A 25,396-nucleotide genomic window follows, 5' to 3' on the forward strand; every position below is an offset into this window, starting at 1 on the left:
CAAGTGTTTGCGGAAGGATTGGAAGGAGCTAGAATTTCTGAGCGGGGATGAAAGGTTGTTCCAGAGTTCTGTGGTTCTAAAGGGGAGGGATGTTCCAAGTTTTCCTGCGCGGGATATACCTTTTATAGAAGGGAAAGATAGTTTCAGTTTTTGGGAGGATCTAGTCGAGAGCGGGTTTGAGGAGTTCCAGAAGAGTGGGATAACAGGAGGAAGTATAAACTAAACTAAACCTTAAGTTTGTATACCGCATCATCTCCACAATCGTAGAGCTTGGCACAGTTTAGAGAAGGTATAGAGAAGGAACTCCAATGAGGGTTACAGGACAGTATAGAGAAAGTTTAGAGGGACTTAGTATAACAAAGAGGAGGAAGTATTACATTTTTGAGACTAGCCAAGTTTTCAGATGTTTTCGGAAAAGTTGGAGGTATATTTAATTTACTGGCGCCTCTCTCAGATGCCTATGTCTACGCCTATTCTCCGCCCCTAACTACGCCTATCTTTCAGGTAGGCATTATGTTTAAATCCCTTTTATTGAACACATATGCAACAAACAAAAACACTGCAATAAAAAACTGTAATACAAAGAATCATAGCAACGATACTAGAAGTCAAAACAGATGCTCAAACATTTCAATTATAAGAACAACCCCCCAACCCAATCCACCCCTATGGGAGAAGAAAAAGAGAGAGAGAGAAAAAAAATTGGAGAATGTAGAAAATAAAAAGTACTGAGAAAAGGAACATTATAACCTTAAACCAGTATCTTCAAAAGTTCAAAATACGACTCCTCACAGCAGGAGAGAAAAAAAAAACAACCTTCCAGTGTGCACTCCATGTGCGCGTAATTGTCAGGTAAAGCACTGTAAAATGTTGGAGGGTGCCACGACTTAGGCATTGCTAGGCGCCACGTGGAATTCTGTGCACAACTTTTAATTGATTTCTTGTTTAATTTTTTTTAAATTAAAGATCAATGGCATGGCCAATTACTATGTCAATTAAGCTTGTTAAATCGGTTTGGGTCACGCATAGAATCTAGCCACTAGATATCTGCAATTAAGGCACCTAGTGGTATCTAAGCTATGCACTGTTTAAAGCGCAGATGTCAAATTCAAGGCCCGCTTGCCGAATCCGGCCACCTGTTCGTTTTATGCAGCCCGCAGTCTGATGCTCCCAGTATGGCTGGCTCCCTCCTCCTTACAAGCCACAGTGTGCATGAAGCCGCTTGCAGTGACTCCTTGCACATCACACGCCTCATCCAGAAGCATTCCCTCTAACATTGCGACATCAGAAAGAAGGCTTCTGGTTCAGGCGCAGGACGCACGAGGAGCTGCTGCACGCAGCTTCATGCACACTGCAGCTGTGAGGAGGAGGGAGCCACCACAAGATAACACAGGGGGAATCTCGGCGAGAGAGAGAATTAGAAGGGCTTGAGCATGCGCAGATGCATGCTCAAAGCCAGCAGAGACTGGGAAGAAGATCTTCAAGCGGCACCGGCATTTGTGGGCTGCGTGCCGGTGCCAAAGGGTGAGTTAAAGTTGGTCGGGCGGGGGGGTTCCTGTTCGAGCTGGGGGGGGGTGCCGATTCGAGCGGGAGGGGGCCCTTTGCGAGCGGGGGGAGAGATGCCGGTTATCGGGGGGTGCTCGCAAATCGAGTCAACACTCGGTTTGCGAGACACGTTTTGCGAGAATGTTTTGCTCGTCTTGCAAAACACTCGCAAACCGGATAACTCACAAACTGAGGTTTGACTGTACATTTGTTTCTTTTTCTCTGGGGGTTGTATTCAGGGCCGGATTTAGACGAAAAGAGGCCCTAGGCTATTCCACTTATGAGGCCCTTTCACCTCCCATTTTTAAGTTTGTAAATTACATGAGAGATAATAAAATACATCATTACTGTGATGTATATCAATATGTTAAATGAAACATGTTGTTATTGGTACTAACCTTTATAAACAATGTGACACGGATAATAAATAAATAAAAAGTCGAGAACACTTATTTGGACATTTATTCTCAGCACCATATATAGTACTTGTAACAATAACTAATCAAACATAACACATAACATTGCCCCTTCCTATGTCCATAGTGCCCCCAGTGCATCCTTCCTCACCTCACCCCCCCTCCGATGCCCGCCTGCTTCCCATCCCCCTTCCATTGAACACCCCCCCATGCCATCCTGCATGCCTGTCTTCCATTAAACCCCCTCACCCCCCCTCCGATGCCAGCCTGCCTGCCTCCCATCCCCCTTCCACTGAACCCCCCCCCTCGATGCCAGTCTGGGCCGCCCTGTCCTGACAGATCCACGTTTTGCCTCTCTCCCCGTGGGGCTGGGCTTTGCCCGGCTGTTTCCAGACTGACGTCTTTCCCTCCCCGATCCTCCTCCCAGGGCGAGAAAAAGAAAGGGAGAAGCTGAATCAGCGCCCCGTTGCGGCCGGAGCCAGTTTCGATCCCGAAGCGTAGAATTTCTCCTTATTTTTGGTTCAGTGTTTTAGTGTTCACTGTTTTTAGAATAGTGTAATTTTAATTTTGCTAACAATTTGAATGTAGGCCCCTCTTGATCTTAAGAACGTAAGAACATAAGCAGTGCCTCTGCCGGGTCAGACCAGAGGTCCATCCCGCCCAGCAGTCCGCCCCCGCGGCGGTCCAACAGGTCATGACCTGCCTTAATCACCAGAAGGGGCCCCCTTGCCCTCTAGGTTTCTCATCGAAGTCCTATCTTCCCATCAATGTCCTAACCCTCCGGCCTTGCACCTGCACGACCTGGTGAGCTGTCTATACTTATGCAACACCCCAGCACCTCCCTCAATACCCCACGATCCCCTTTTCCCTCAGGAATCTGTCCAATCCCTGTTTGAATCCCTGTACTGTACTCTGCCGGATCACTTCCTCCGGGAGCGCATTCCATTTGTCCACGACCCTTTGGGTGAAGAAAAACTTCCTTGCATTTGATTTGAACCTATCTCCCTTCAGTTTCTCTAAGTGCCCCCTCGTACCTGTCGTCCCTTTTAGTCTGAAGAACCTGTCCCTGTCTACCCTCTCTATGCCCCTAAGTATTTTGAAGGTCTCTATCATATCCCCACTGAGCCTCCTCTTTTCCAGAGAGAAGAGCCCCAGTTTATCCAGCCTCTCAGCATATGGACAGTTTTCCAGCCCTCTTACCAGTTTCGTTGCCCTCCTTTGGACTCTCTCAAGAACTGCCATGTCCTTCTTGAGGTGCGGCGACCAATATTGAACGCAGTATTCCAGATGTGGGCGCACCATCGCTCGATACAGCGGCATGATGACTTCCCGCGTCCTGGTTGATATGCCCCTCTTGATGATGCCCAGCATCCTGTTGGCTTTCTTCGAGGCTGCTGCACACTGTGCAGATGGTTTCATGGATGGATCCACTAGCACACCCAAGTCTCTCTCAAGTCCGGTGTCTTCCAGCAATCTCCCCCCCATTTTATACTCGAACAACGGGTTCTTTTTCCCTATGTGCATGACCTTGCATTTATCTACGTTAAAGCGCATTTGCCATTTGTTTGCCCAGTCCTCCAGCTTATCGAGGTCCCTTTGCAGTTCCTCACACTCCTCCCTGGTCCTAACTCTGGCGCAGAGTTTGGTATCGTCTGCAAATTTTATAACCTCACACTTTGCCTCCGTTTCCAGGTCATTGATAAATATGTTGAAGAGTAGCGGCCCCAGCACCGATCCCTGCGGCACACCTCTCGTGACTCCCCGCCAGTCAGAATATTGGCCCTTTACTCCGACCCTCTGTAGTCTACCTGACAGCCAGTGCTTGATCCATCTGTGTACATCCCCGCCCACCCCGTGGTTCCACAGCTTCCTAAGCAGCCTTTCATGTGCCACCTTGTCAAAGGCCTTTTGAAAATCGAGGTAAATGATGTCTATGGGTTCCCCTTTGTCCACCTGACTGCTTATTCCCTCAAAGAAGTACAGAAGGTTTGTCAGACACGACCTTCCCTTACAGAATCCATGCTGGCTTGTCCGCAGTAGGCCATTTTTCTCGATGTGCTCGCAAATGCTGTCCTTGATCATTGCTTCCACCATCTTCCCTATAACTGAAGTCAGGCTCACCGGCCTGTAGTTCCCGGGGTCACCTCTCGATCCCTTCTTAAAGATAGGTGTGACATTCGCCAGTTTCCAGTCCTCTGGTACCTCTCCAGTTTTCAAGGATAGGTTGCAAACATGCTGGATTGCGCCCGCTATTTCCTGACTTAGTTCCTTTAGAACCCTTGGGTGGATCCCGTCCGGTCCCGGTGATTTGCTGCTTTTCAGTCTGTCAATCTGCTTGAGGACATCCTCCCGACTTACCTCTATATGCCCCAATCTTTTGGCCTGCTCCCCACTCATGAGCTCCTCTGAGTCCGGTATATTGAATGTGTCCTTGCTCGTGAAGACCGACGAGAAGAACGTGTTCAACCTCTCAGCTACCTCTTTATCCTCCTTAATCACTCCCTTCCTATCCCCATCGTCCAATGGCCCCACCTCCTCTCTCACTGGTTGCTTCCCCTTTACGTAACTGAAGAATGCCTTGAAGTTTTTCGCCTCCCTGGCCAGCCCCTCCCTAGGCTGAAGCCTAGTTAGCCTATAGGAAAATCCGGCCCTGGTTGTATTACATGCAGAGTCTTGAATCTTAGAGTTTCTTTTTTATATATTAGTGCTTTTCGTTTTTGGTTCCGTAATTGCATTGGGGGGATGTCCCGTATTTGCATAGGGGGTGGGGTCTGGGGGGCGGAGATTGGGAAGGGTCTGGCCCTCAACTTAGCCTGTGTTTTGGATTTTGGCCCTTAATGTGACTGAGTTTGACACCCCTAGTGTAAATATCTAGCCCGGAATGGGAAAATAATTTTAGTAAATTCGACCCTGTAAAAGCTTCAGCAGACCTCTCCTTGGGACACTGGGGGCTTGGTAAAGGCTCCTAGTTTTTTGGGTGGGCTCCTGAATTAAAAGAAAATTTGCCAAGCTCTGTATTAAAGGAAGTATTCACTTTGCAGCCATACTTGAAAGCTATAGCATTTCACTCGTCACTGTCACAAATAAAACCTAATTACCATATATACCACAAACCTCCCGGCTACAGCATCGTCGGCAGCCACAGCACTCTAAATGCGCTGCTTCACGGCCTTCTACCGCCCTAATTTCCTCTGCTGCATCACTGATGACATCATCAATGATGTGGCTGAGGGAATCACAGGCAGTAGAAGGCTGCAAAGCAGCGTGTTTAGAGTGCTGTGGCTACCAACGATGCTGTAGCCGGGAGGTTTGTGGTCGTCTCGCGGTGGGAGGGCCAGATGGGAAGGTCAATGGGGTTCAGCTGCACAGCAGCGGTAGTGGCAGCGGGGGGTGGGGAGGAATGGAAAGATGCTGCTCAAGGGTTCTACTGCATGGGGGATAGAAAAATGCCGGATTCTACTGTACGGGGGGATGGGGGGTGGAAATGGAAAGATACTGCTCAAGGGTTCTACTGCACGGGGGATGGGAGGGAGAGAGGGTTAGAAAAATCTCGGGTTCTACTGCACTGGGGGATGGGAGGGAGGGATAGAAAAATGCTGTGCAAAATGCAAAGGCTCTGCTTCAGGTGGGTGGGGAAGAAATATGTTGCTTGAGTTTTGCTTCAGAGGGCCATGGGAGGGCTAGACAGGTACTGCTCAAGAGTTCTACTTTTGAGGGGGGGATAAGAGGAAGAGATAGAAAGATGCTGCAGAGGGAATGCTTAAGGGGATGGGTGAGAGAGGAGGAAAGATGCTGTTTCCTCCTTGGAGGCTCGTGTCAGAGGGGAAGCTTTGGGCCGAGCACCACTTGCAAGATGATATTTGCCGCCGTCAATGCCGGGGCCCTTTTGACAAAGTAAACATCGGAAAGGTGACCCATGAAGGTGAGGAAAAGGGAGATGGGCCAACTAGAGGGAGAAGTTAGGTGGACAGATGGGGAGAAGGGAGAGAGAGAGATAAGAGGGCAGACGATGGAAGTGGGGAGAACTTGTGCCATCAGCATCAGGAGCATGTGGAAAAGCAGCAGCAGCAGGGAGGTAAGGAGAGAGGTGGGCAATCAGCAGCAGTGGCGGCGGACCGGGGGGGAGTGAAAGGAAGGAGGGAGGCTTTTTGGGGGGGGCACAGCAGGAAGGGAAGGAGGTAGGCAGGCAAGCAGGCTGGCTTTGGCACAGCAGGCAGGCAGGCTGGCTTTGTGGGTAGGGGTGGGACAAAATCTGGAAGGCAGTGAGGGGGACATAGGAAGGAGGCACTGGGGGCACTAAGGACATAGGAAGGAGGCACTGAGGGCACTAAAGACATAGGATGGGACACTAAGGACATAGGAAGTAGGCACTGGGGGCACTAAGGACATAGAAAGGAAGGAGGGAGGGAATAGAAAGGGACAATTGTTGAGCCTGAGTGCAGAAAGAAAGAAATGAAAGAAAGGATACACAGTCAGAAGGAAATGCAACCAGAGACTCATGAAATCACCAGACAGCAAAGGTAGGAAAAATGATTTTATTTTCAATTTAGTGATCAAAATATGTCAGTTTTTAAGAATTTATATCTGCTGTCTATATTTTGCACTGTATTTGTCTATTTTTCTATAGTTACTGAGGTGACATTGCATATTTTAAAGTTATCTGCCTTGACATCTTTGAAACCTCCCCAATAATTAACATTTTCTCTGCGTATAGTGTGCTTTGTAGTTTTTTAAAAAAATTTTATGGTTACCATTATGAATTAATAAGATATTATGTGTACATGAAAAATGAATGGAAGAAATTGGGGGGTGGGATTGGGGCGGGGCTAGGGCGGGATTGGGAGCGGGACCAACAATTAATAGATGTCCCCTTTTGATGAAAAAAATAAATGGTCACGTTATCCTTCCCGCATCCTGTTAACCATCCCACCTTCCTCCTGCCTCCCGAACCCGTTGCAGTTTATATTCAAGTATATACAGTACTCAAAAAACAAGCAACTTACAGGTAAAACAGCTTTCATCCTACTTGAAAATAACATCTCTTAATAGCGTTTCCTGCTGTTACATCTGAAGTTGCCTCATATACTACCTTGATATCACACTTTAAAGCTTTTCATGTGCGTTATTAATAACTAGGTCCCATTTCTTACCAGTTTGGTCTTTGTTGCCTATAACACAAAAACACACATCCATCCACAACATATATTTACTTATTTTCCTGTTACTTTTAGAAATTCCTGTTGCTCTAGCTTTGCCTTCAGCTCGTCTTCTTCTTTTTTGACCTGAATCTGCTTAAACTCCAAATCTTCGCTTAATGTCTTGATTTCCAGCTTTCTTTGGGCACTCTCTTTCCGCAGGTCTTCACAGGTCTCTTTCAGCATTTTGGCCTTCTTATCAAGTTCCTTGAAAACGAAAGCCAATTATTACTTAAGAGCATTTCTCGTACTTACCATAATTTAAATTACAGGAATTCCCTGCACAGCATAACATGCCTGAGGTTTTTGATTAATGACCCAGCTGTGGGTCTTGGAAAGCTGTTATTTCTTGTAAACTTGTTGCTACTTTTGTGCTAAAAAGATTTTGTAATGTGTACGAAGGGCAAACATTAGGAAGAAAGGTCAACATGTCTGCTAAAAATATCTGTTCGGACCAACCTGTGAAATTTTTGGCCTCTTTGTGAGACTGTAACATTGGTGCCAATTATTGCAAAATTATGGGGCAGATCCAGTTCAAATTCTTGGGCCCAGCTCATTCAACTAAAGCAGTGTCTCACAAACCTTTTGAAGCCATGGCACACTAAACTTGGGGCCGCAGCTGGAGGGCACAGGTATTGACACGATGATGTCATGCACTTGTGTGACATCATCACGTTGACATCCGAGCATGCGCGGAGGCCTTCCAGACAAGGTCCTGAGCTTATTATTATTACACCAGTGGGGGGGAGGGGGGAGGTGAAAGGAGGATAGGAGCGGAGACGCAGCAGTGAGTTGGAGAGGTGCTGGCACCAGCTGACTGCCTACAGGACATGCCCCTCGCTGCGAGAGGCATGTCCTGTAGGCAGACAGCAGGCACCGACACCTCTCCTCCTCACCAGCAGCAGGGGTCAACAGAGGGTCGGTGGGGCAAATCAGAGGAGGGAGAAATGGAGGCAATTCGGCCGAGAACTCAAGGTTAATCTTATGCAGGGCCGCCATCAGGGCAGTACTACCAGTCCTGCATTCAGGAGCCCGGAGCTGACAGGGGGCCCGGGCTCCCCCAGGGTCCTAGGCCACAGTCTAGGGAGGGGGCGGGCCACCCCAGGTGCACAGGAGAGAGCTGGACGGTGAACCCGCAGAGTTCAATACATCTCGAGCCGCGAGGCTCGTCTTCTGTTCCTACCTGCCCTGCCGCTCACATATAGCCATCGGAAGTGTTCCCCGATGTCGGCGCTGCCGTCGGAGGGAGGGCTTAAGCAAAGCCTGCCCTCCGACGTCAGCGCTGACATCGGAGAATACTTCCAGTCGGCTATTTGTGCACGGCAGGCAGGAAACAGAAGACAAGCCTCGCGGGTCGAGCTCCGTTTTGCTGAGAAAGTTGCAAAGATGGGCTGGGAGACAAACGCGGAACACAAAAGGGGGGAGGGAGTGCGTTTTGGACACAGAAGGCATGGACTTGGGAGAGAGGAAGGGAGGGAAAGAGATGCTGAGGTGGGAGAGGGAATGGGTTTTTGGACACAGAAGGCATGGACTTGGGAGAGAGGAAGGGAGGGAAAGAGATGCTGAGGTGGGGGAGGGAATGGGTTTTTGGACACAGAAGGCATGGACTTGGGAGAGAGGAAGGGAGGGAAAGAGATGCTGAGGTGGGGGAGGGAATGGGGTTTTGGACACAGAAGGCATGGACTTGGGAGAGAGGAAGGGATGGAAAGAGATGCTGAGGTGGGGGAGGGAATGGGTTTTTGGACACAGAAGGCATGGACTTGGGAGAGAGGAAGGGAGGGAAAGAGATGCTGAGGTGGGGGAGGGAATAGGTTTTTGGACACAGAAGGCATGGACTTGGGAGAGAGGAAGGGAGGGAAAGAGATGCTGAGGTGGAGGACGGAATGGGGTTTTGGACACAGAAGGCATGGACTTGGGAGAGAGGAAGGGAGGAAAAGAGATGCTGAGGTGGGGGAGGGAATGGGTTTTTGGACACAGAAGGCATGGACTTGGGAGAGAGGAAGGGAGGGAAAGAGATGCTGAGGTGGGGGAGGGAATGGGTTTTTGGACACAGAAGGCATGGACTTGGGAGAGAGGAAGGGAGGGAAAGAGATGCTGAGGTGGGGGAGGGAATGGGTTTTTGGACACAGAAGGCATGGACTTGGGAGAGAGGAAGGGAGGGAAAGAGATGCTGAGGTGGGGGATGGAATGGGTTTTTGGACACAAGGCATGGACTTGGGAGAGAGGAAGGGAGGGAAAGAGATGCTGAGGGGGAGGGAATGGGTTTTTGGCACAGAAGGCATCAACTTGGGAGAGAGGAAGGGAGGGAAAGAGATGGTAGTGTACACGGGGAATAGCAGAAAGGAGAATTTTTGGTCATAGGGAGGGAGTGAGGTACAGATAGTGGCATACCAAGGTGGGGGAGGGTGGGGGGGCGATCCACCCCGCCCCGTCCCAGGTTTATGTCCCAAGGGGGTGCACAGCTGGCCACCCTCCAGTGTTCTCCCTAGGCCAGCAAACTGCGGCTCTTTAGCCACTTGAGTGTCACCGCCGCCATCGGGAACAGGCCGGCACCGAGTTCTCTCTGCTTTTCCCTGTGGGGCCGACCAACTCTCACCACCCGCGTCAATTCTGACGTCGGAGAGGACGTTCTGGGCCAGTCAATCGCTGCCTGGCTGGCCCAGAACGTCCTCTCCAATGTTAGAATTGATGTCGGATGGCGAGAGTTGGTCGGCCCCGTGGGGAAGAGAAGCAGGGCGAACTCGGCTCTGGCCTGTTCCCGATAGCGGCAGTGGCAGCCTATTCCTCAGTGGCGGTGGCAGCATTTTCCCAATGGTGGTGGCATAGGGGAGGGCAGGGAAAAAGAAAGAAAGGGGGGGACAGGGAGCCAGAAAGAAAGAAAGGGGGCTGGTTGAAACAAAGAAAAATGGGGCACGGAGAGAGAGAGAAAGACAGACATACAGAATGAAAGGGGTTATGGAGAGAGAGAAAAAGAAAGAAGGGGCAGGGTGAAACAAAGAAAGAAATAATAATAATAATAATTTTATTCTTATATACCGCCATACCCAGCGAGTTCTAGGCGGTTTACATCAGTTAGATTAGGATCCGCGTTGACAGCAGATTTACAACAATTTATCAGCTATATGACAATTTTAACCGAACTAGATAGAGGAGGGAGGGAGATTGGGGGAGGTCAGGAAAGGAGCAGCTAGCGTGGAGGAGGGTAAGAGCAAGGGGCAAATTGGGGGGGCGAAGAGTATTGAAGATTGGGGGTTCCTTAGGGGTCATGTTCACTAAAAAGGTAAGTTTTAAGTGATTTTCTGAAGCCAAGGTAAGTGGGGGCCTCGAGAATCATTTGGGCAAGCCATGAGTTCAGCTTGGCTGCTTGGAAGGCGAAGGTTTTGTCTAGGAATCTTTTGAGGTGACAAAGTTTTAGCGAGGGGAAGGCAAACAGCTGAATTCTACGGGATTTCTTGTTTGTGTAGTACCGGTTAAAATGAGGATTGATGTAACTTGGAGAAGAACCATTTACCGATTTGTAGCAGAAGCAAGCGAATTTAAAAATAACTCTAGATTCAAATGGCAGCCAGTGAAGTTGGTGGTAAAAGGGGGTGACGTGTTCCCATTTCTTTAGGCCGAAGATGAGACGCACAGCGGTATTTTGGATTATTTTTAGTCTCCTGGTAGTTTTCTTCGTGGCGTTAAGGTAAATGATGTTGCAGTAGTCAAGAATGCTGAAGATGGAAGATTGTACAAGTAGGCGGAAAGAAGTGTCGTCGAAGTATTTTTTTATGGTGCGTAGCTTCCAGAGTACGGAGAAGCTTTTCCTGACCGTGAGGTCAGTGTGGTTTTCTAAGGATAAGTTTTTGTCGAGTGTGACTCCCAGAATTTTTAGGGTGGGTTCGAGGGGGTAAGTTGTTCCTTTCAGTTGAATAGTAGTGTCCTTGATTTTGTCATTGGGGGTGGCTAAGAAGAATTTAGATTTGTCGGGATTAAGTTTCAGTCTGAAGGCTAGCATCCAGAGTTCAATTTGGTTGAGAATGTTTGTAATGTAGTCAAGTAGTTCTTGTGAGAGATTGGTTAGGGGGATAGTTATTGTGATGTCATCTGCGTATATGAAAAATTTGAGCTTGAGGTTATGTAGGAGGTTACCTAGGGAGGCCAGGTAGATATTGAACAGAGTGGGTGATAGGGGGGAGCCCTGAGGGACCCCGCAGGTGTTGTCCCAGCTGTATGAGCTGTATGAGAAGGAGTTGCTCTTGAGAACCTTGTAGGATCTGTTTCTAAGGAATCCCTGGAACCAATTGAGGACCTGGTCGGAGATGCCGATGTGAGCCAGGCATTCTAGTAGAATAGTGTGGTCAACCAGGTCGAAAGCACTGCTCAGGTCGAGTTGTATAATCAAGGCACTTGAGCCTTGACTAAAGAGCGAGTGGAGGTGGTCCAGAAGAGAGGCTATGATGGTTTCAGTGCTATGGTCTGCGCGGAAGCCTGATTGATAGTCGCATAGAATGTTAAATTTTTCTAGGTATGCGGCGAGTTCCGTCTTTACCAACCCTTCTGCTATTTTGGTAAATAGGGGGATGCTTGCGATCGGTCTGTTAGATGGGGAATTTGGTGATTCTTTCGCGTTTTTTATGATTGGGGTGATCATAATCTGGCCTTGCTCAGGAGGGAAGTTTCCTGTGGATAAAAGGAAATTGACCCATGTCATCATGTTTGCTTTGAAGTGGAGCGGGGCAGCTTTCATGATGTTTGGTGGGCATGTGTCCAATTTGCAGAAGGAGTGAGAATATTTATTGTAGTAGGTATTAAAGTTTTGCCAGTCGATTGTAGCAAATTGTTTCCAGCTTAGGTCTGTTCTGGTTCCTAGGTCTGGGTCTAGGTTCGGTATATCCGGGTCTGGGAGAATGGGGAACAACTCCAGGGGATTGGGCCTAGTGGGTAGTGTTGATCTTAGTTGTTGGATCTTGGAGTTGAAGAAGTTTGCCAGGGTGTTGGCGGTTAGAGTGGATTCTTCATGTGTATTAGTGAGTGTCTCGGTGTTATATAGGTCATTAACCAGTTTGAAGAGGTTACTACTATTGGTTTTGATATTACCGATTTTGTGGGAGTAGAAATTTTTTCTTTTTTCATTAGTGAGGTTTTTATAATTTTTTAGTTTTTGTCTCCAGGTCAATCTATGTTCGAGGGTTCCAGATTTTTGCCATAGTCTTTCTGCTTTTCTTAGATCCTTCTTTAATAGCAGCAGTTCTGGATCGAACCAGCCTTCTTTGTTAGTGGTTCTAATTCTGCGGGTTTTAATGGGCGCAATCTCATTTAGTATGGTAGTACTCTCCTTAGTCCAGGCGGCCATAAGTTGATCTATTTCTTCGGTTGGAATGGAGTTAATTTCGAAACGAGACCAAAATTCTGTTGGGTCAATCTTCCCTCTGGTGGTGAGGGTTTTGGTAGTTCTAGTATTAATGTTTTTGGTGGGATTGTGTTGGCATCCAATGGTGAAGATACATAGACGGTGGACAGACCAAAGAGAGTCTGACCAGTTGCCTTGTTTCCAGTAAAAAGTGGGATTTGTTAGTTCCTTGGAGGAGAGAGTCACCAGGTCTAACTGATGACCTCTTTGGTGGGTTTTGATAGGGGGGTGTTTGTCATAGCCTAGTTGGGTGAGCAGTGACCAAAAATCCGAAATTTCTGGTTGGTCGGTTAGCTCAAGATGGATGTTAATATCCCCACATAGTAGGTTGTACGGACTTGTTAACGAATTTGTTAGTAGGGTTTCAGCGAAGTCCTCTTTGGTCATGGTCCATTTTTTTGGCGGGATATAGAATAAAGTGATGGTTAGCGCTGAGGGCAGTGATTTTGATGTTAGAGAGATGGTGAGAATTTCTGCGTTGGGCGAGGAAATTGTATTGAGAGTGGTACAGTTTAGATGGTCTCGGAAGATTATTGCAAGACCACCTCCTCTTCCCCAATTTCTAGCTAGTGAGAGAATCTTGAATCCTGTGGGAAGACAATCTTTAATGATGATATCCTTGTCAGATAACAACCAGATTTCTGTGAGAAGGACAAAGTCGGGGTTAGTTTCAGTCAGCCAATCTTTGATCAAAGTTGATTTATTCCTCATGGATCTGATATTTAGGTGGTGGTTGGTGTGGTCAATTGGGAAGTAGTGGGAGTAAGTCAGTTTTTTTAGAGTTCGTGGTTTTTTTACGTGGGGTTTGGTCGGTTTGTGGGGTTGCGGAGGGATAGTGGGCGGATTGATGTGTGGGTGGTCTTGTGTGGTGTGGAGAGTGTAAGCAGGGATTTTGGGTTTTACTGATCGGTATGGTGTGAAGTGGATGGGGATGGGGGAAGGGCTAGAGTTGTCTGCATTGCAGAGCCTAGTGGTGATCAAGTAGATTAGTAGTAGTGCTGCGCATTGGTGTGTGCTAGGCCTGGCCATTGCGGAGGGCTAGTCAAGCCGCAGTGGCTGAGGTTTTGGTGCTTGCGGAGGGGCTATGAGGGGCGCTGGATGGGTGAAGAATGGCGCAGTGTGCTAATGGAGCGTTAATTCTCTTGTCTTGTTGTTTGGTTGATCAGGGATAATGCAAAGAGGAGAGGACTATTTGAGGGAAACAGGTTTCGTAGGACGGGATCAATACAGAAAAGTCCACAGTTGTATCATACAGTACAGTGTAGTATCGAACAGAAAGTCTGGTGCAATTAGAGCAGTATCAAAACAATGCAATGCAATTTATGAGGGCAAGAAGACTATCAACACGTTGTCTATCAACCTTTAAATATTAGCAAAAATTTGGTAAAACAACAGTTAACTATAGCCATCAGTTAAGTATAACAAGGTATACCAACTAGTAAGAATAGCACGGTATATTGCCGGCAAGGTATACTGAACAACTGTTGAGAATAACAAGGGATACTGCAAGCAAGGCACAGAGAGAGAGAGAAAGACAGACATACAGAATGAAAGGGGGTATGGAGAGAGAGAAAAAGAAAGAAGGGGGCAGGGTGAAACAAAGAAAAAGTTTGGAGCGGGAAAGAGGCCTGGAGGAGAGGAAGCATACAGGAGGCTGAAAGAAGGGAAGAAATATTGGATGCACAGTCAGAAGAATAAAGTGCAACCAGAGATTGATGAAATTACCAAAGGTAGGAAAAATGATTTTATTTTCAATTTAGTGATCAAAATGTGTCCGTTTTGAAAATTTATATATGCTGTCTATATTTTGCACTATGGCCCCCTTTTACTAAACCGCAATAGCGTTTTTTAGTGCAGGGAGCCTATGAGCGTCGAGAGCAGTGTGGGGCATTCAGTGCAGCTATCGCGGTTTAGTAAAAAGGGAGGAGGAATATTTGTCTATTTTTGTATAGTTGTTACTGAGGTGACATTGCATAAAGTCATCTGCCTTGACCTCTTTGAAAACCCGTGGAATATAAATGATAATTAACATTTTCTCTGCGTACAGCGTGCTTTGTGTTTTTAAAATTTTATTGTTGGTAGATCATTTTGACTTGGCCACAAAGGTAAGGGGGAGGGAGGGGAGCTGCTGAAAGACATCTAGTAATCCTTGCAGGCTTGACTGTGCAGGGAATTATTTTTGTAAAATCATGTTTTGTTATGTGACTGGCATTATTTAGACTTTAATTTCTATGAATGAATAGAATGAAAATGATATAAATTACTTGTTTGTTTTTATGTGCGTGCGCTGAAGGAAAGTGGAGAGAGAGTGGGCTGAGGACGCTGAAGGGAAATGGGGAAGAGAGAGTGGGGAGAAGACGCTGATTTATAAATTGACAATTGTACAGAATATTGTTTCTTTTTTATATTCATCCATAGCTGCATGTTAATGATGTGCTCATATGCACTTATTTATGATCATAACATATACATCATCATTAACATGCAGCTGTGGATGTGTAAGGACAGGCTGAGGAGGATGGATGGGAAGGAAGGAAGGTGCACATATCAACATATCATACATTTTTAACATGCATGATGCAGCTATAGGCAAGCTGAGGAGGATGGGATCATACAGATGTGTATGTTCAGATATGCGCTCAGATGTGTAGTTTTTTCTGATATATTTATTAAGCTTACAGTATTTATAAAAACACATTTAATACTTGTTACAAAAAATATTGTGCAATTGTGATCTACTTCTGGCCTACAAAGGTCAAAAGAAATCCTTAACGGAGATTTTACATTCAAAAGTGAATTATAGCTACTAGCACTATTATTTATTAGTTATTTATTATGCAGATGTTTGTTAGTTTGTTATTAGTTCAGTATTAGACATATGTTAGTTTAGAATAGATAGGTATAGATTAGTTTAGTTTAGGTTAGGTTAGGGTCCTGCTGAAAGAGTCTACCTTAACGTGGTTGCAGGCTTACAAATCTTTTGGTCAAAGAGTGCGGCGACAGAGAAAAGTATGTGTGTATTCGGCCCATGGAAGAAGGGGGGGTCGGGGGGGGGGGGAAGGGGTGCATGGGGGGCCCAATAGGATTGCTCAGTAAGGGGCCCAGAAATTTCTGATGGCGGCCCTGATCTTATGACCCTTCTCATGGAAGTATTCAGCCATAGTCTGTGGAAAAAGTGAAGGAGGAGTTGGAGGTAAAGGCACTTTGAGTAGAGAGTTGAGTGTGGCAAAGAGACAGTGAGCATTGGATCCAAGAGAATCAGTCAAGAGGGTGTAATATTTATTTATTTATTTAAAACTTTTCTATTTTAAACCAAAACGGTTTACAAAAATATTACATACATAAAATTTTACAACAAATGAACACAAAATCAGTTCAATTATTTCGGAAAATCAGTATTGCAAGCAAAAGGGCAGATTGAAAAGAGGTCAGCAGGAATTTGACGTGTACAAAGTCATCATGAGTGTGGGATTTCAGCCAGTGACGTTCTGCAGATCGGGCCCAGGAATGTAAGTAGCAGACATTAGAGGTCAGCCAGGGCTGGGGTTCGGCACGTCCTATAGAATATGACAAGGGAGGAGCGAGGGTATCAAGAGCAGAGGAGAGAAGCCTAATGAAAGTTATCCAGATTAAGGAGTGAGATTTTCATGCCAGTCCTATGACCAAGAAAGGGATTGTTAACTCCTGAAAGCAAGCTTAGAAATGAATTAAATTTAGATAAAGGCTAAAACATTTAGAAAATATATGATAAGGCATTATTTCTGTTCTCAGCTAGCCTGATACTGACACAATGAAAAACTAGTCACAGATGTATTTAGTCCAATTTGCTCGCAAACTTCTGCTCCTAAGTATTTAAGGGGCCCATTAACTAACTCTTAGTGTCGTGTGCTAAGCTTTAGTAAAAGGGTCCCTAAGTGAATTAACATAAACACATTACTTCATTCAGGTCTCTACAGAAGCAATCAAACAACAGTAACATACATTTCATACTTACTGCAAGGTTGGGAATTCTTTCGTATTCTCGCTCCAGTATTTCTTTTTCTTCTTGCAAGCTGCAGAAAACAAATATTGGATTGGAAGAGAATAAAGACAAAGATGCATATTCCAAAACTGCTATGTTACCCAGTTTCGGGAGGAAGATTTTAAGCCAGTCCTAGAGTTCCGACAACCTTATCTTAAGGCATTATGGGAGCGGCATCACTGATTTCAATGGATAAGATCAAGGACTACAAAGAGCACATAACATTGGGGATATCAGTTCGAAATGAGGACTGGTCTAATTGTCTGACAAAATATCTTGCTAAATAAATAATGATAAAATCCAGCCGTGACCATTGTAAATTAGTTTTGTGATTTTAATTCTGTATATTCACAAAAAGCTATAGTTTCTATATTATAATGACATAAATAGAAATTTAAGGCTCTATAAAACTGAGGGGCCACTTTTGGAAAAATGCCCAGTTTATAAAATAGCAGAGCTGCTAATTATCCATTTTGAGGAGGGAGATTTGAAACCAGTTCTGGATTTTTGACAAAGGCAACGTGCATTATGGGACTTGTAGCACTAGAATGAGTAGAATCAGGAACATCAAATGCCACACTATTTTGGGGATGTAAGTTCAAAACCAGGAGAGGCCAAAAAGTCTTCCTCCTGGAAATGGATAACTTGACACCTTTGGAATTAGGGGCCTAAATTTTAGAAAGATGTGCAGTTGAACTTAGGGGTCAAGATTTTGGTTTAAAGATTCACTTTCATTTCAGCCACCAAAGCAGCATCTTAATTTTAGACCAATAATTAACTTGGCTAGATTCAGAAGCCTTGTGCCTAATGCTGAAAATCAGTACAAAGCATAGGCAGTGAAACGCTTTTTTGTTTGGGGAGGGGCAGCAAGCTCCACCCCAGACCCCATTCCCATAATAGTACTAAATGTAATACCATTTTTCCCATTCATTTTTCATATATACACACAATATAATCTTATTAACAATACATAATGGTTACCCACAAAATTAAACTACGCAAAGCACACTATGTTTCTCAACATTCATTCCTACCAGAACACAGATAACCCCTATGCAAATACAGGACCACAAACTAAAAGTACTAATATATACAAACAAAACCCTAAGATGCAAGACTCTCCAGAGAAATAGAAACAAATGCATTTCTTCCTGAATAGTGCAAATTATAGATAGCAGATGTAATTTCTCAAAACTGACACAATTCAATCACTAAATTGAAAATAAAATCATTTCCCTTACCTTTGTTGCCTGGTGATTTTGGTTTTCAAACCATCTTTCCCAGTCTCTGGCTCCTCCCTATGAAAGTCCCTGATTGGCTCAGGTACCTCAGGCCCCTCCCAAGGGAGGAGCCCAAGGTACCTGAACCAATCAGGGCCTTAGGACCCTTCCCATGCATCATATGATATACCAGGGAGGGGCCTAAGGCCCGCATTGCAGTGGGAGGAGGCCAGAGGAACTGGAGGGCTTGACAGGGCACCCCTCCTGATCCCATATTAAAGGTCCTAACTGCGGGGGGGGGCGGACGATGGCAGGAGAGAGTAGGCATCCCTCCTGCCATACCAATTCAGCGGCAGCGGCGATGGCAGGAGGGAGTGGGCATTCCTCCTGCCATTTTTTTTGTTCGGGGAGGGAGGGGGCACTTTGTCCTGGGGGAAGAGGGGCTTTTTTTCCCTTTTTTGTATTGAGCAGATATTTTGCGTGTGTAATACATGCAAAATATCTGTGCCATTAAAAAAAAGATCCCACCCCCCCAAAAAAAAAAACCCCAACAACAGAAGGCTGCTTCTCTTGTCACTCCTGTCAGGGCTCTGCACTGACTCAATCGCTCACTGAGCGAATGAGTCGGTGAGTTGCATCTCCATGCAAATTATTTGCATGCAAACTTGATAGTGAATCAATCACTGTTTGAAAATCGGCCAGAGAATCGGCCAACAGCGATTGAATCGCTATCTTTAGTGAATCTAGGCCTTTATGCTTAGTACCTGGGAGTATCCTCAAACTCTGAACTTTGAAAAGATATGATACAGATAGGTACTTAAGTATAACAAAGAAACTCATATAGAAAGGTTCCATCCACAAGGGTCATACCTCCTTGTCAACTGAGGGCCATTGTTTCAAATAAATATCAAATTGTGACACAGAAAAATACTGGAAAATACTAGAAATTCAAGTCTGTAAGAGACTGGCTTCGGCCCCCTGGGTATCTTCTGTCTCTTGTTTCTATATACCCATCCATTCAGATACACACATTATTCAAATTCAAGTTTATAAATAGAGAATGACACGGTGACAAAATTCATCACCGTTCCCGTCCCCGCGGATAACTGCGGGAAATAATCCCATGTCATTTTCTAGTGTCTATTTCAACCTCAGTCCTTCTACACCAGCATTCTTTAAACGCAAAGCTTGAGGGTCAGTGGTTGTGGCCATTCATACTCTGATTCTTATGTGAGCCAAGGATAATGAAGCCACTGTGACATCACTGATGTGATTGGCTCTTAGGCACTGGTGGAATGAGGCATTATGACATCACAATATCTGCTCTGGATACCAGAGACTGTCATTCTGTTGTGTCTATCTCAACCTCAGTCCTTCTACACCGGCATTCTTCAAAGCAAAGCTTGCGGGTCAATGGATGTGGCTATTCATACTCTGATTCTTATGTGAGCCAAGGATAATGAAGCCATTGTGGCAACACTGATGTGATTGGCTCTTAGGCACTGGTGGAATCACAATATCTGCTCTGGATACCAGAGACTGTCATTCTGTAGTGTCTGCTTAAGCCTCAGTCCTTCTACACCGGCATTCTTCAGAGCAAAGCCATTCATACTCTGATTCTTCCCTCTTTCCTTAAAGAATGACATGAAGATGGTTTCCCGCGGTTATCCGCAGGGACGGGAACGGTGATAAATTTTGTCACCGTGTCATTCTCTATTTATAAAGACAGGCTAAAACCCCTGCTCTTTTCTCTTCTCTCTCTTTCTCCTTCAGGCTTTTCACACCTCCAGACCCATGGGACATCCATTCATACATACTATCTTTTCTCCAACAGACACACAGCCTCTCTTTCCCCAGACCCAGTTACGTACATAAGAACTGCCATATTGGGACCTAGCAAGATCCCAAGTAGTAAAACAGATTTTATACTGCTTATCCTAGGAATAAGCAATGGATTTCCCAAATTCATCTCTGTAATGGCCTAGGAACAGACTGCTTTTATAGATAGTCATAGGATATGTGTGCAGGAGTAGCCTAGCGGTTAATAATTCAGCAACCTGAATAGCCAGAATTTGCTCAAAGCGTTTGTGAGTATCAACCTGAGATTTCCTTAACCTTTTAGGAGCCTTTCATAATTCAGGCCAAACTTTAACCATTAATTATTCTCAGCTGCACAAAATAAAAAGAACAAAATAAATAGGAGAACAGACTCTGGCATGTAAGGATTGCACAAAGGATCACTTAGCAACTAGGACTGTTCAAACCTGAAAAGAATGGATATTTGGCTGAGCTACTTAAAACAAGAATGTCAAACAACATCTCTAATAGGAACTGTGATATGAGACAGACCAGCATGCTCTTTATAACTGTTATTTTCTTTTATAAGAAAAGGATATACGGTGGAAATGAAACCTTTTAACCAGTTACCACAACAAACAACTTATACTGTGTCCTTTGATCTCCTGTCTCTACCTACATTCCTATCCTTGTCCTATTTCCTAGGAGTTTCTCAAAATAGAAGGCCACATCCTTTCAAATCTCCCCCAGGTAGCCTTCCAAGGACCAAGGAAGCTTGCTGTGTTTCATTATCTCCACCCATTTTCACCACTAGCCCTTTATCGTTGGTTCAGGCCCATACAACCACTATTCTTGCAGGAAAGGTATACGAAAGTTTAAAAGTACTTATTAGACCAATGACAAGAAAGTAAAGGTTGAGAGGTCCAAGGAACAGCAAAACTGAAAAGGAAAGTGCTACAATATAGTTAACAGATGCTCTGTGAAGATATATTAATGTAATCTGACCAAGTTTGCTAAAGTAAAAGATTAAAAAACCAACCAGAAACTGAAAGATGCATGTTAATTGATGTTATGCAGGATTGAAACTATTTTAGTACAGAAATGTATGAGACAATTATCTATTCCAAACCAAGATCATTTTAGAACTGTGCAGCATTTACATGTATAAATAGTGGCACCTATATATCCCTAAAGTGTATGCATATGTAAATGGCACTGCAAGGCGACTGAGGAACTTTTGGGAGTCCATGGTTTTAACCCACTTAAGCCCGCGGGTTAAAACCATAGGCTTGCAGTGTGGGGAAGGGTGGGAGAGTCGGGGCAGGCAGGCAGGGTGTTCGGGTTTGGGGCAGGCAGCATGTTCGGGGAAGGCAGGCAGCGTGTTCGGGGCTGCAGGATAGGGGCTGACAGGGCAAAGAGCAGGGCGGCAGAAGGCAGGGTAACCGGAAAGGGCTTTAGTGACTGGTCCTCAGCAGTCGCTTTTTTTTGATCGGCCAGCCCAGTCGGTGTTACAGGGTTTTCTTTAGTGAATCGCGTCCCTGCCTATTTTGTATGCCATTGCCCTCATTTGCATGCGCGGATCGGAGGATGGTCGGAAGACAGGTAAGTGAATCGGGCCGGGGTCGCTAAGGGGTCGCAAACTGATCGGTACACAATCGGTTTGCTTTGTGAATCTAGGCCTTTGAGTGTTATAAGTGCACTGCACTTTTCCTATACATAAGCTCTGATACCTTTCATTGGACTAACACAAGAATAACCCTGGCATATAGTATATGTACTTTCAAGGCCACATGTTATGTCCATTCTTTGGATTGAAAAGGATAACCTGGACATACAGATGGATCAACTGGACATACTGGCCTCACTTGTTTATGATAGACACTACAGACATTTTAAACCTATATTTTCCCGAAATACTTACGCCCTCTGAACATGTTTCTCTTTGGAGTTCACCGGAACACCTTAAAAAATAAAATCCGTTAATCACGCCAGCGCGTGAAACCCAAGCATGATCACGTCGGGCAGTCACCACTGAAGGAAAGGCTGCTTTGTTTACCTCAGTGGAATGACTACGAGACAGCATTGTATGTTTCCAAAAACAGACAATATTTGTTTATTGTTAGTATAAAAACTTACAAAATTACAGGATGCCACATAAGTAATAGAAATATCAATAGACATGTAACTGGAAAAATTATGACAGATTAAGTTATAACTTTTGGTGGAATTCGGTATGCCATATATATAAAATGGAGCGCACAATAGCAACACAGAAAGGTTACTTTGGTAAATTTCTGAAGATTTGGAGACCATTAGCAGATTTTTGTAATGATTAATAACATTTTCCCATAATAAGAGATTTGTTAAGTGGGGATGTGGGTGGGTATTATTTTATTTACCTCACAATATGTATGAATTAATTAATGCATTTTGAAGTATTAGGTTAGATTTTCTGAAATAGGGAGGGATTGGGGGGCTTTTTAAATTTTATTTATATTTGTCATACATAGTAAATGATTTACATATTATCTAAAACATTATAAAAATATGAATTTAAATATGATATATTGTACTTAAAGTATTCATGAAGGAAAATCAAGTGTGTGTTTATAAGATTATATGTATTTTTCTGATACACTTGTTGTAATATGAAAAAATGAATAAAGAAATTCAATAGATAAAAAAACCCCAGTAAAGGAACGCGCAAACAATCATAAAAAACAGCAAGTATGGGTTCCTGAAGGGGAAAATTGCCTCGAAACCAAGCTCAGTAGAACCTGTAGTAGAGATTGGCATCCAGCAGCGGCACTGGACGATAAGCCTGTTTCAGAACCGACATGCCGCACATTTTCTGCCATAGAGAGTTCAAATTTATGTGTTTGTCAAACATACTGTCACCAAAAGTGAATATTAAGGAAGGAGTTATTTTTCCAATGTAAAAGAATACACGGTGTGTTAATGGGTTGAAATAATCCCTGGCAAAGTCTAAACATTTAGAAAGCAGTAGAGCTGTAACAGTCTCGGTTACGGGGGGCTCACTTAGCTTATGACGACAGACTGACGGTACACGTACACTATTATAAAATTTGTTCTGATATTGTGGTCAAATATCCACAAGTGTTTTTGCTCATGTACTTACTGTGTTATAAGGGTTTTTGATAACAAAAGTAATAAAAGACATTGACAGCCTTAGGTATTTTATGGTATTAGGGGCACCAACTAGAACAGTACCGAGTGTGATTATAGAAAAAGTGCACACACCTTATAAAATCACTCTTAAGTACCAGTGCATGTCATAACTTTTAGGTGCACCAATTTATTTATTTATTTAGATTTTTATCCCGTCCTCCCAGTAGCTCAGAACGGTCTACAAGTGAACATACACATTGGAGAGTAATTAGACATATAAGAAGTACAATAGGTTTAAATGTTTGGACATACAAGACTGTGTAGTAATTTAAATACAGGGAGTATACAGCAAATTAAGAGTAGAGTTTAAGTATAAGTAGTTTAGTTTAAGTACAAGTTATTTGAGTTTAGATACAATTTGTCAGAGTATAGACTAAGAGAGGACTATACTGAAGTCAAGGAAAATCAGGTCTAAATAACTGTGCCTAAGTTCTGTGCGGACTGGGAGTGCTCCCACTTACCTAAGTTTCAGAAAACTACTCAAAATGCACCTCTTCCGCGAACAGGTCCTTTAACCCTTTTCCCCCTGCTTCCCCCCCTTCCCACTGCTCCCCCCTCCCCCTACTTGGTCTCTCTCTCGTTATCTCATACCTTCCAACCCTACCTTCGCTATTGCTTGTACCTTTGCTCAACTCTGTTAAAGTGTTCCCACGCTCCCTTCTCCGTTGCTTGTAACTTTGTTAAAATTTTGTAAATCCGTGTGTCATCGCGGATCTTAATTAACTGATGTGAACCGCCTAGAACTTATTGGGTATGGCGGTAAACAAGAATAAAATTATTATTATTATTATATCAGTTCATGTAACTGGTAAGAACGCCCATGATCCACCCATGCTCCTCCCCTGGCCATGCCCCCTTTTCAGATTCACGCACTAGAACTGATGTGCAGCACTGTACAGAATAGATCTACTAAGTTGTGCACTTAACTTTTAATTAATGGCAATTAGTATCAATTATGAGTTAATTGCCAATTATCAGCGTTAATTTGTCTTATTAAGCAATTAAGTTGGGCGCATAAATTGTCTGGGTGCACTGATTTGTGCACAAGGCACCATATACAGAATTTGGGGTTAGCCCATTTTAGGGCTCCTTTTACTAAGCTGCGGAAGTGTTTTTAGCGTGCGCTGCCCCCTGCACTATGCGGAAAAACTAACGCTAGCTCAATGGAGGCATTAGCGTCTAGCACGCGCGCTAAAACCGCTAGCATAGCTTAGTAAAAGGAGCCCTTAGTGGAAATATGTCAAGCCACAATCCTTTTTTTACTAATAGTGCCGTGGATCCTTGAGCACTAGCCAAAACCATTGATACTTGAATTAATATGTATCAAGGATCTGAAATCAATAATAACAGCAAGTGTTTTACATAAAAACGTTATTTTCTGTTCTGGCTTTCTATTAGAAATATACATCTTGTAATGGTTTAAGTATTCTAGCTAAATATCTGAGTGAAAGAAGTTACATAGAGGATAAAGTGCACCCCTGCCTCATTCTGCTTTTTAACAGAAAGAGATAACGTCTTCTCTCATCACTGAAACCCTAGAAGAATGATATAATACTATAGTTCAAAACACACTGGACAAAATTACTCATGATTCCGAACCTTTTCAACAAATTAAACATAGGATCCTAGGAAACTGTGTTGAGTCACGCAACTATTTCAGATTCCAAACACATTTGACATTTACTATGAAGTGACATAATAGATAGGAGAAGGGACTTCTTATATCCTGCCAAAACTTTAGTGAGGATTTAACATTTGGGATATGGAGAGAATTGACTCTAGGATCCTGGTCTTTTTAACATTCGACATTTTGTTGTTAGGATCAATTGAATAACAGAGAGACGTTTGCTGCATTGGTTGAATAATCTACATTTTGGTGTCAATTTCTAACACATATGTTCCTTTTCTTTCTTTATGATTCAGAAATTAGGGTTACTTCATTTGGGTCTCTTCACTTAGATATCAGGATAGAGTAAGTTCCAACATCAGCTCCTAAAATGGTCAGTAGCCTCCATCATAAGACATATGGAGACAAACTTAAAGATCTAGATATGTACACATTGGAAAAAAGGCGAGAATGAATGTGACTGTTGGGCAACTGGATAGACCGTGTAGGTACTTTAGCTGCCATCACCTCTTATGCTCCTATGATGGAGACTTTTAAATACTTCCAAGGTATACAGTACATGAGGAAGAGGTTGGCCTCTTTCAGCTGAAAAAAGCTCTAGAACAGGGGTCTCCAAAGTCCCTCCTCGAGGGCCGAATCCAGTCAGGTTTTCGGGATTTCCCTCAATGAATATGCATTGAAAGCAGTACATGCACATAGATCTCATACATATTCATTGGGGAAATCCCGAAAACCTGACTGGATTCGTCCCTTGAGGAGGGACTTTGGAGACCCCTGCTCTAGAATGAGGGGTTATAGGCTGAAGGTAAAAGGGGAACAACTCAAGAGTAATCTAAGGAAATGTTTCTTTATGGAAAGGCTGGTGAACACATGAACAGCTTCTCATGGAGGTGAGAGCATTAGACAAATGCAAAGGATTTCTAAGGGAGATGAAGAAATTATAGAACAGGGTAGGCAAATCACAGCCGACATGCCAGAACCAGACCACTGGCAC

The 25,396-nt window shown here is 44.3% G+C and overlaps 1 protein-coding gene across 3 annotated transcripts in view; it reads right to left on the reverse strand.

Annotated features, from left to right (window-relative positions):
- CCDC146 (coiled-coil domain containing 146) overlaps positions 1–25,396 on the reverse strand; it is a 190,127-nt gene that overhangs the window by 69,307 nt on the left and 95,424 nt on the right. For all 3 annotated transcript variants that reach the window (XM_033959108.1, XM_033959109.1, XM_033959110.1), the window contains exons 5-6: positions 16,543–16,600; positions 7,187–7,363 (exon numbers count right to left, since the gene is read on the reverse strand). In XM_033959108.1, coding sequence (XP_033814999.1) covers positions 7,187–7,363; positions 16,543–16,600 — 235 coding nt within the window. The remainder of the gene's footprint in view (positions 1–7,186; positions 7,364–16,542; positions 16,601–25,396) is intronic.

Source organism: Geotrypetes seraphini, chromosome 9, assembly GCF_902459505.1.
Source record: "Geotrypetes seraphini chromosome 9, aGeoSer1.1, whole genome shotgun sequence".
NCBI classification, from domain to species: Eukaryota; Metazoa; Chordata; class Amphibia; order Gymnophiona; family Dermophiidae; genus Geotrypetes; species Geotrypetes seraphini.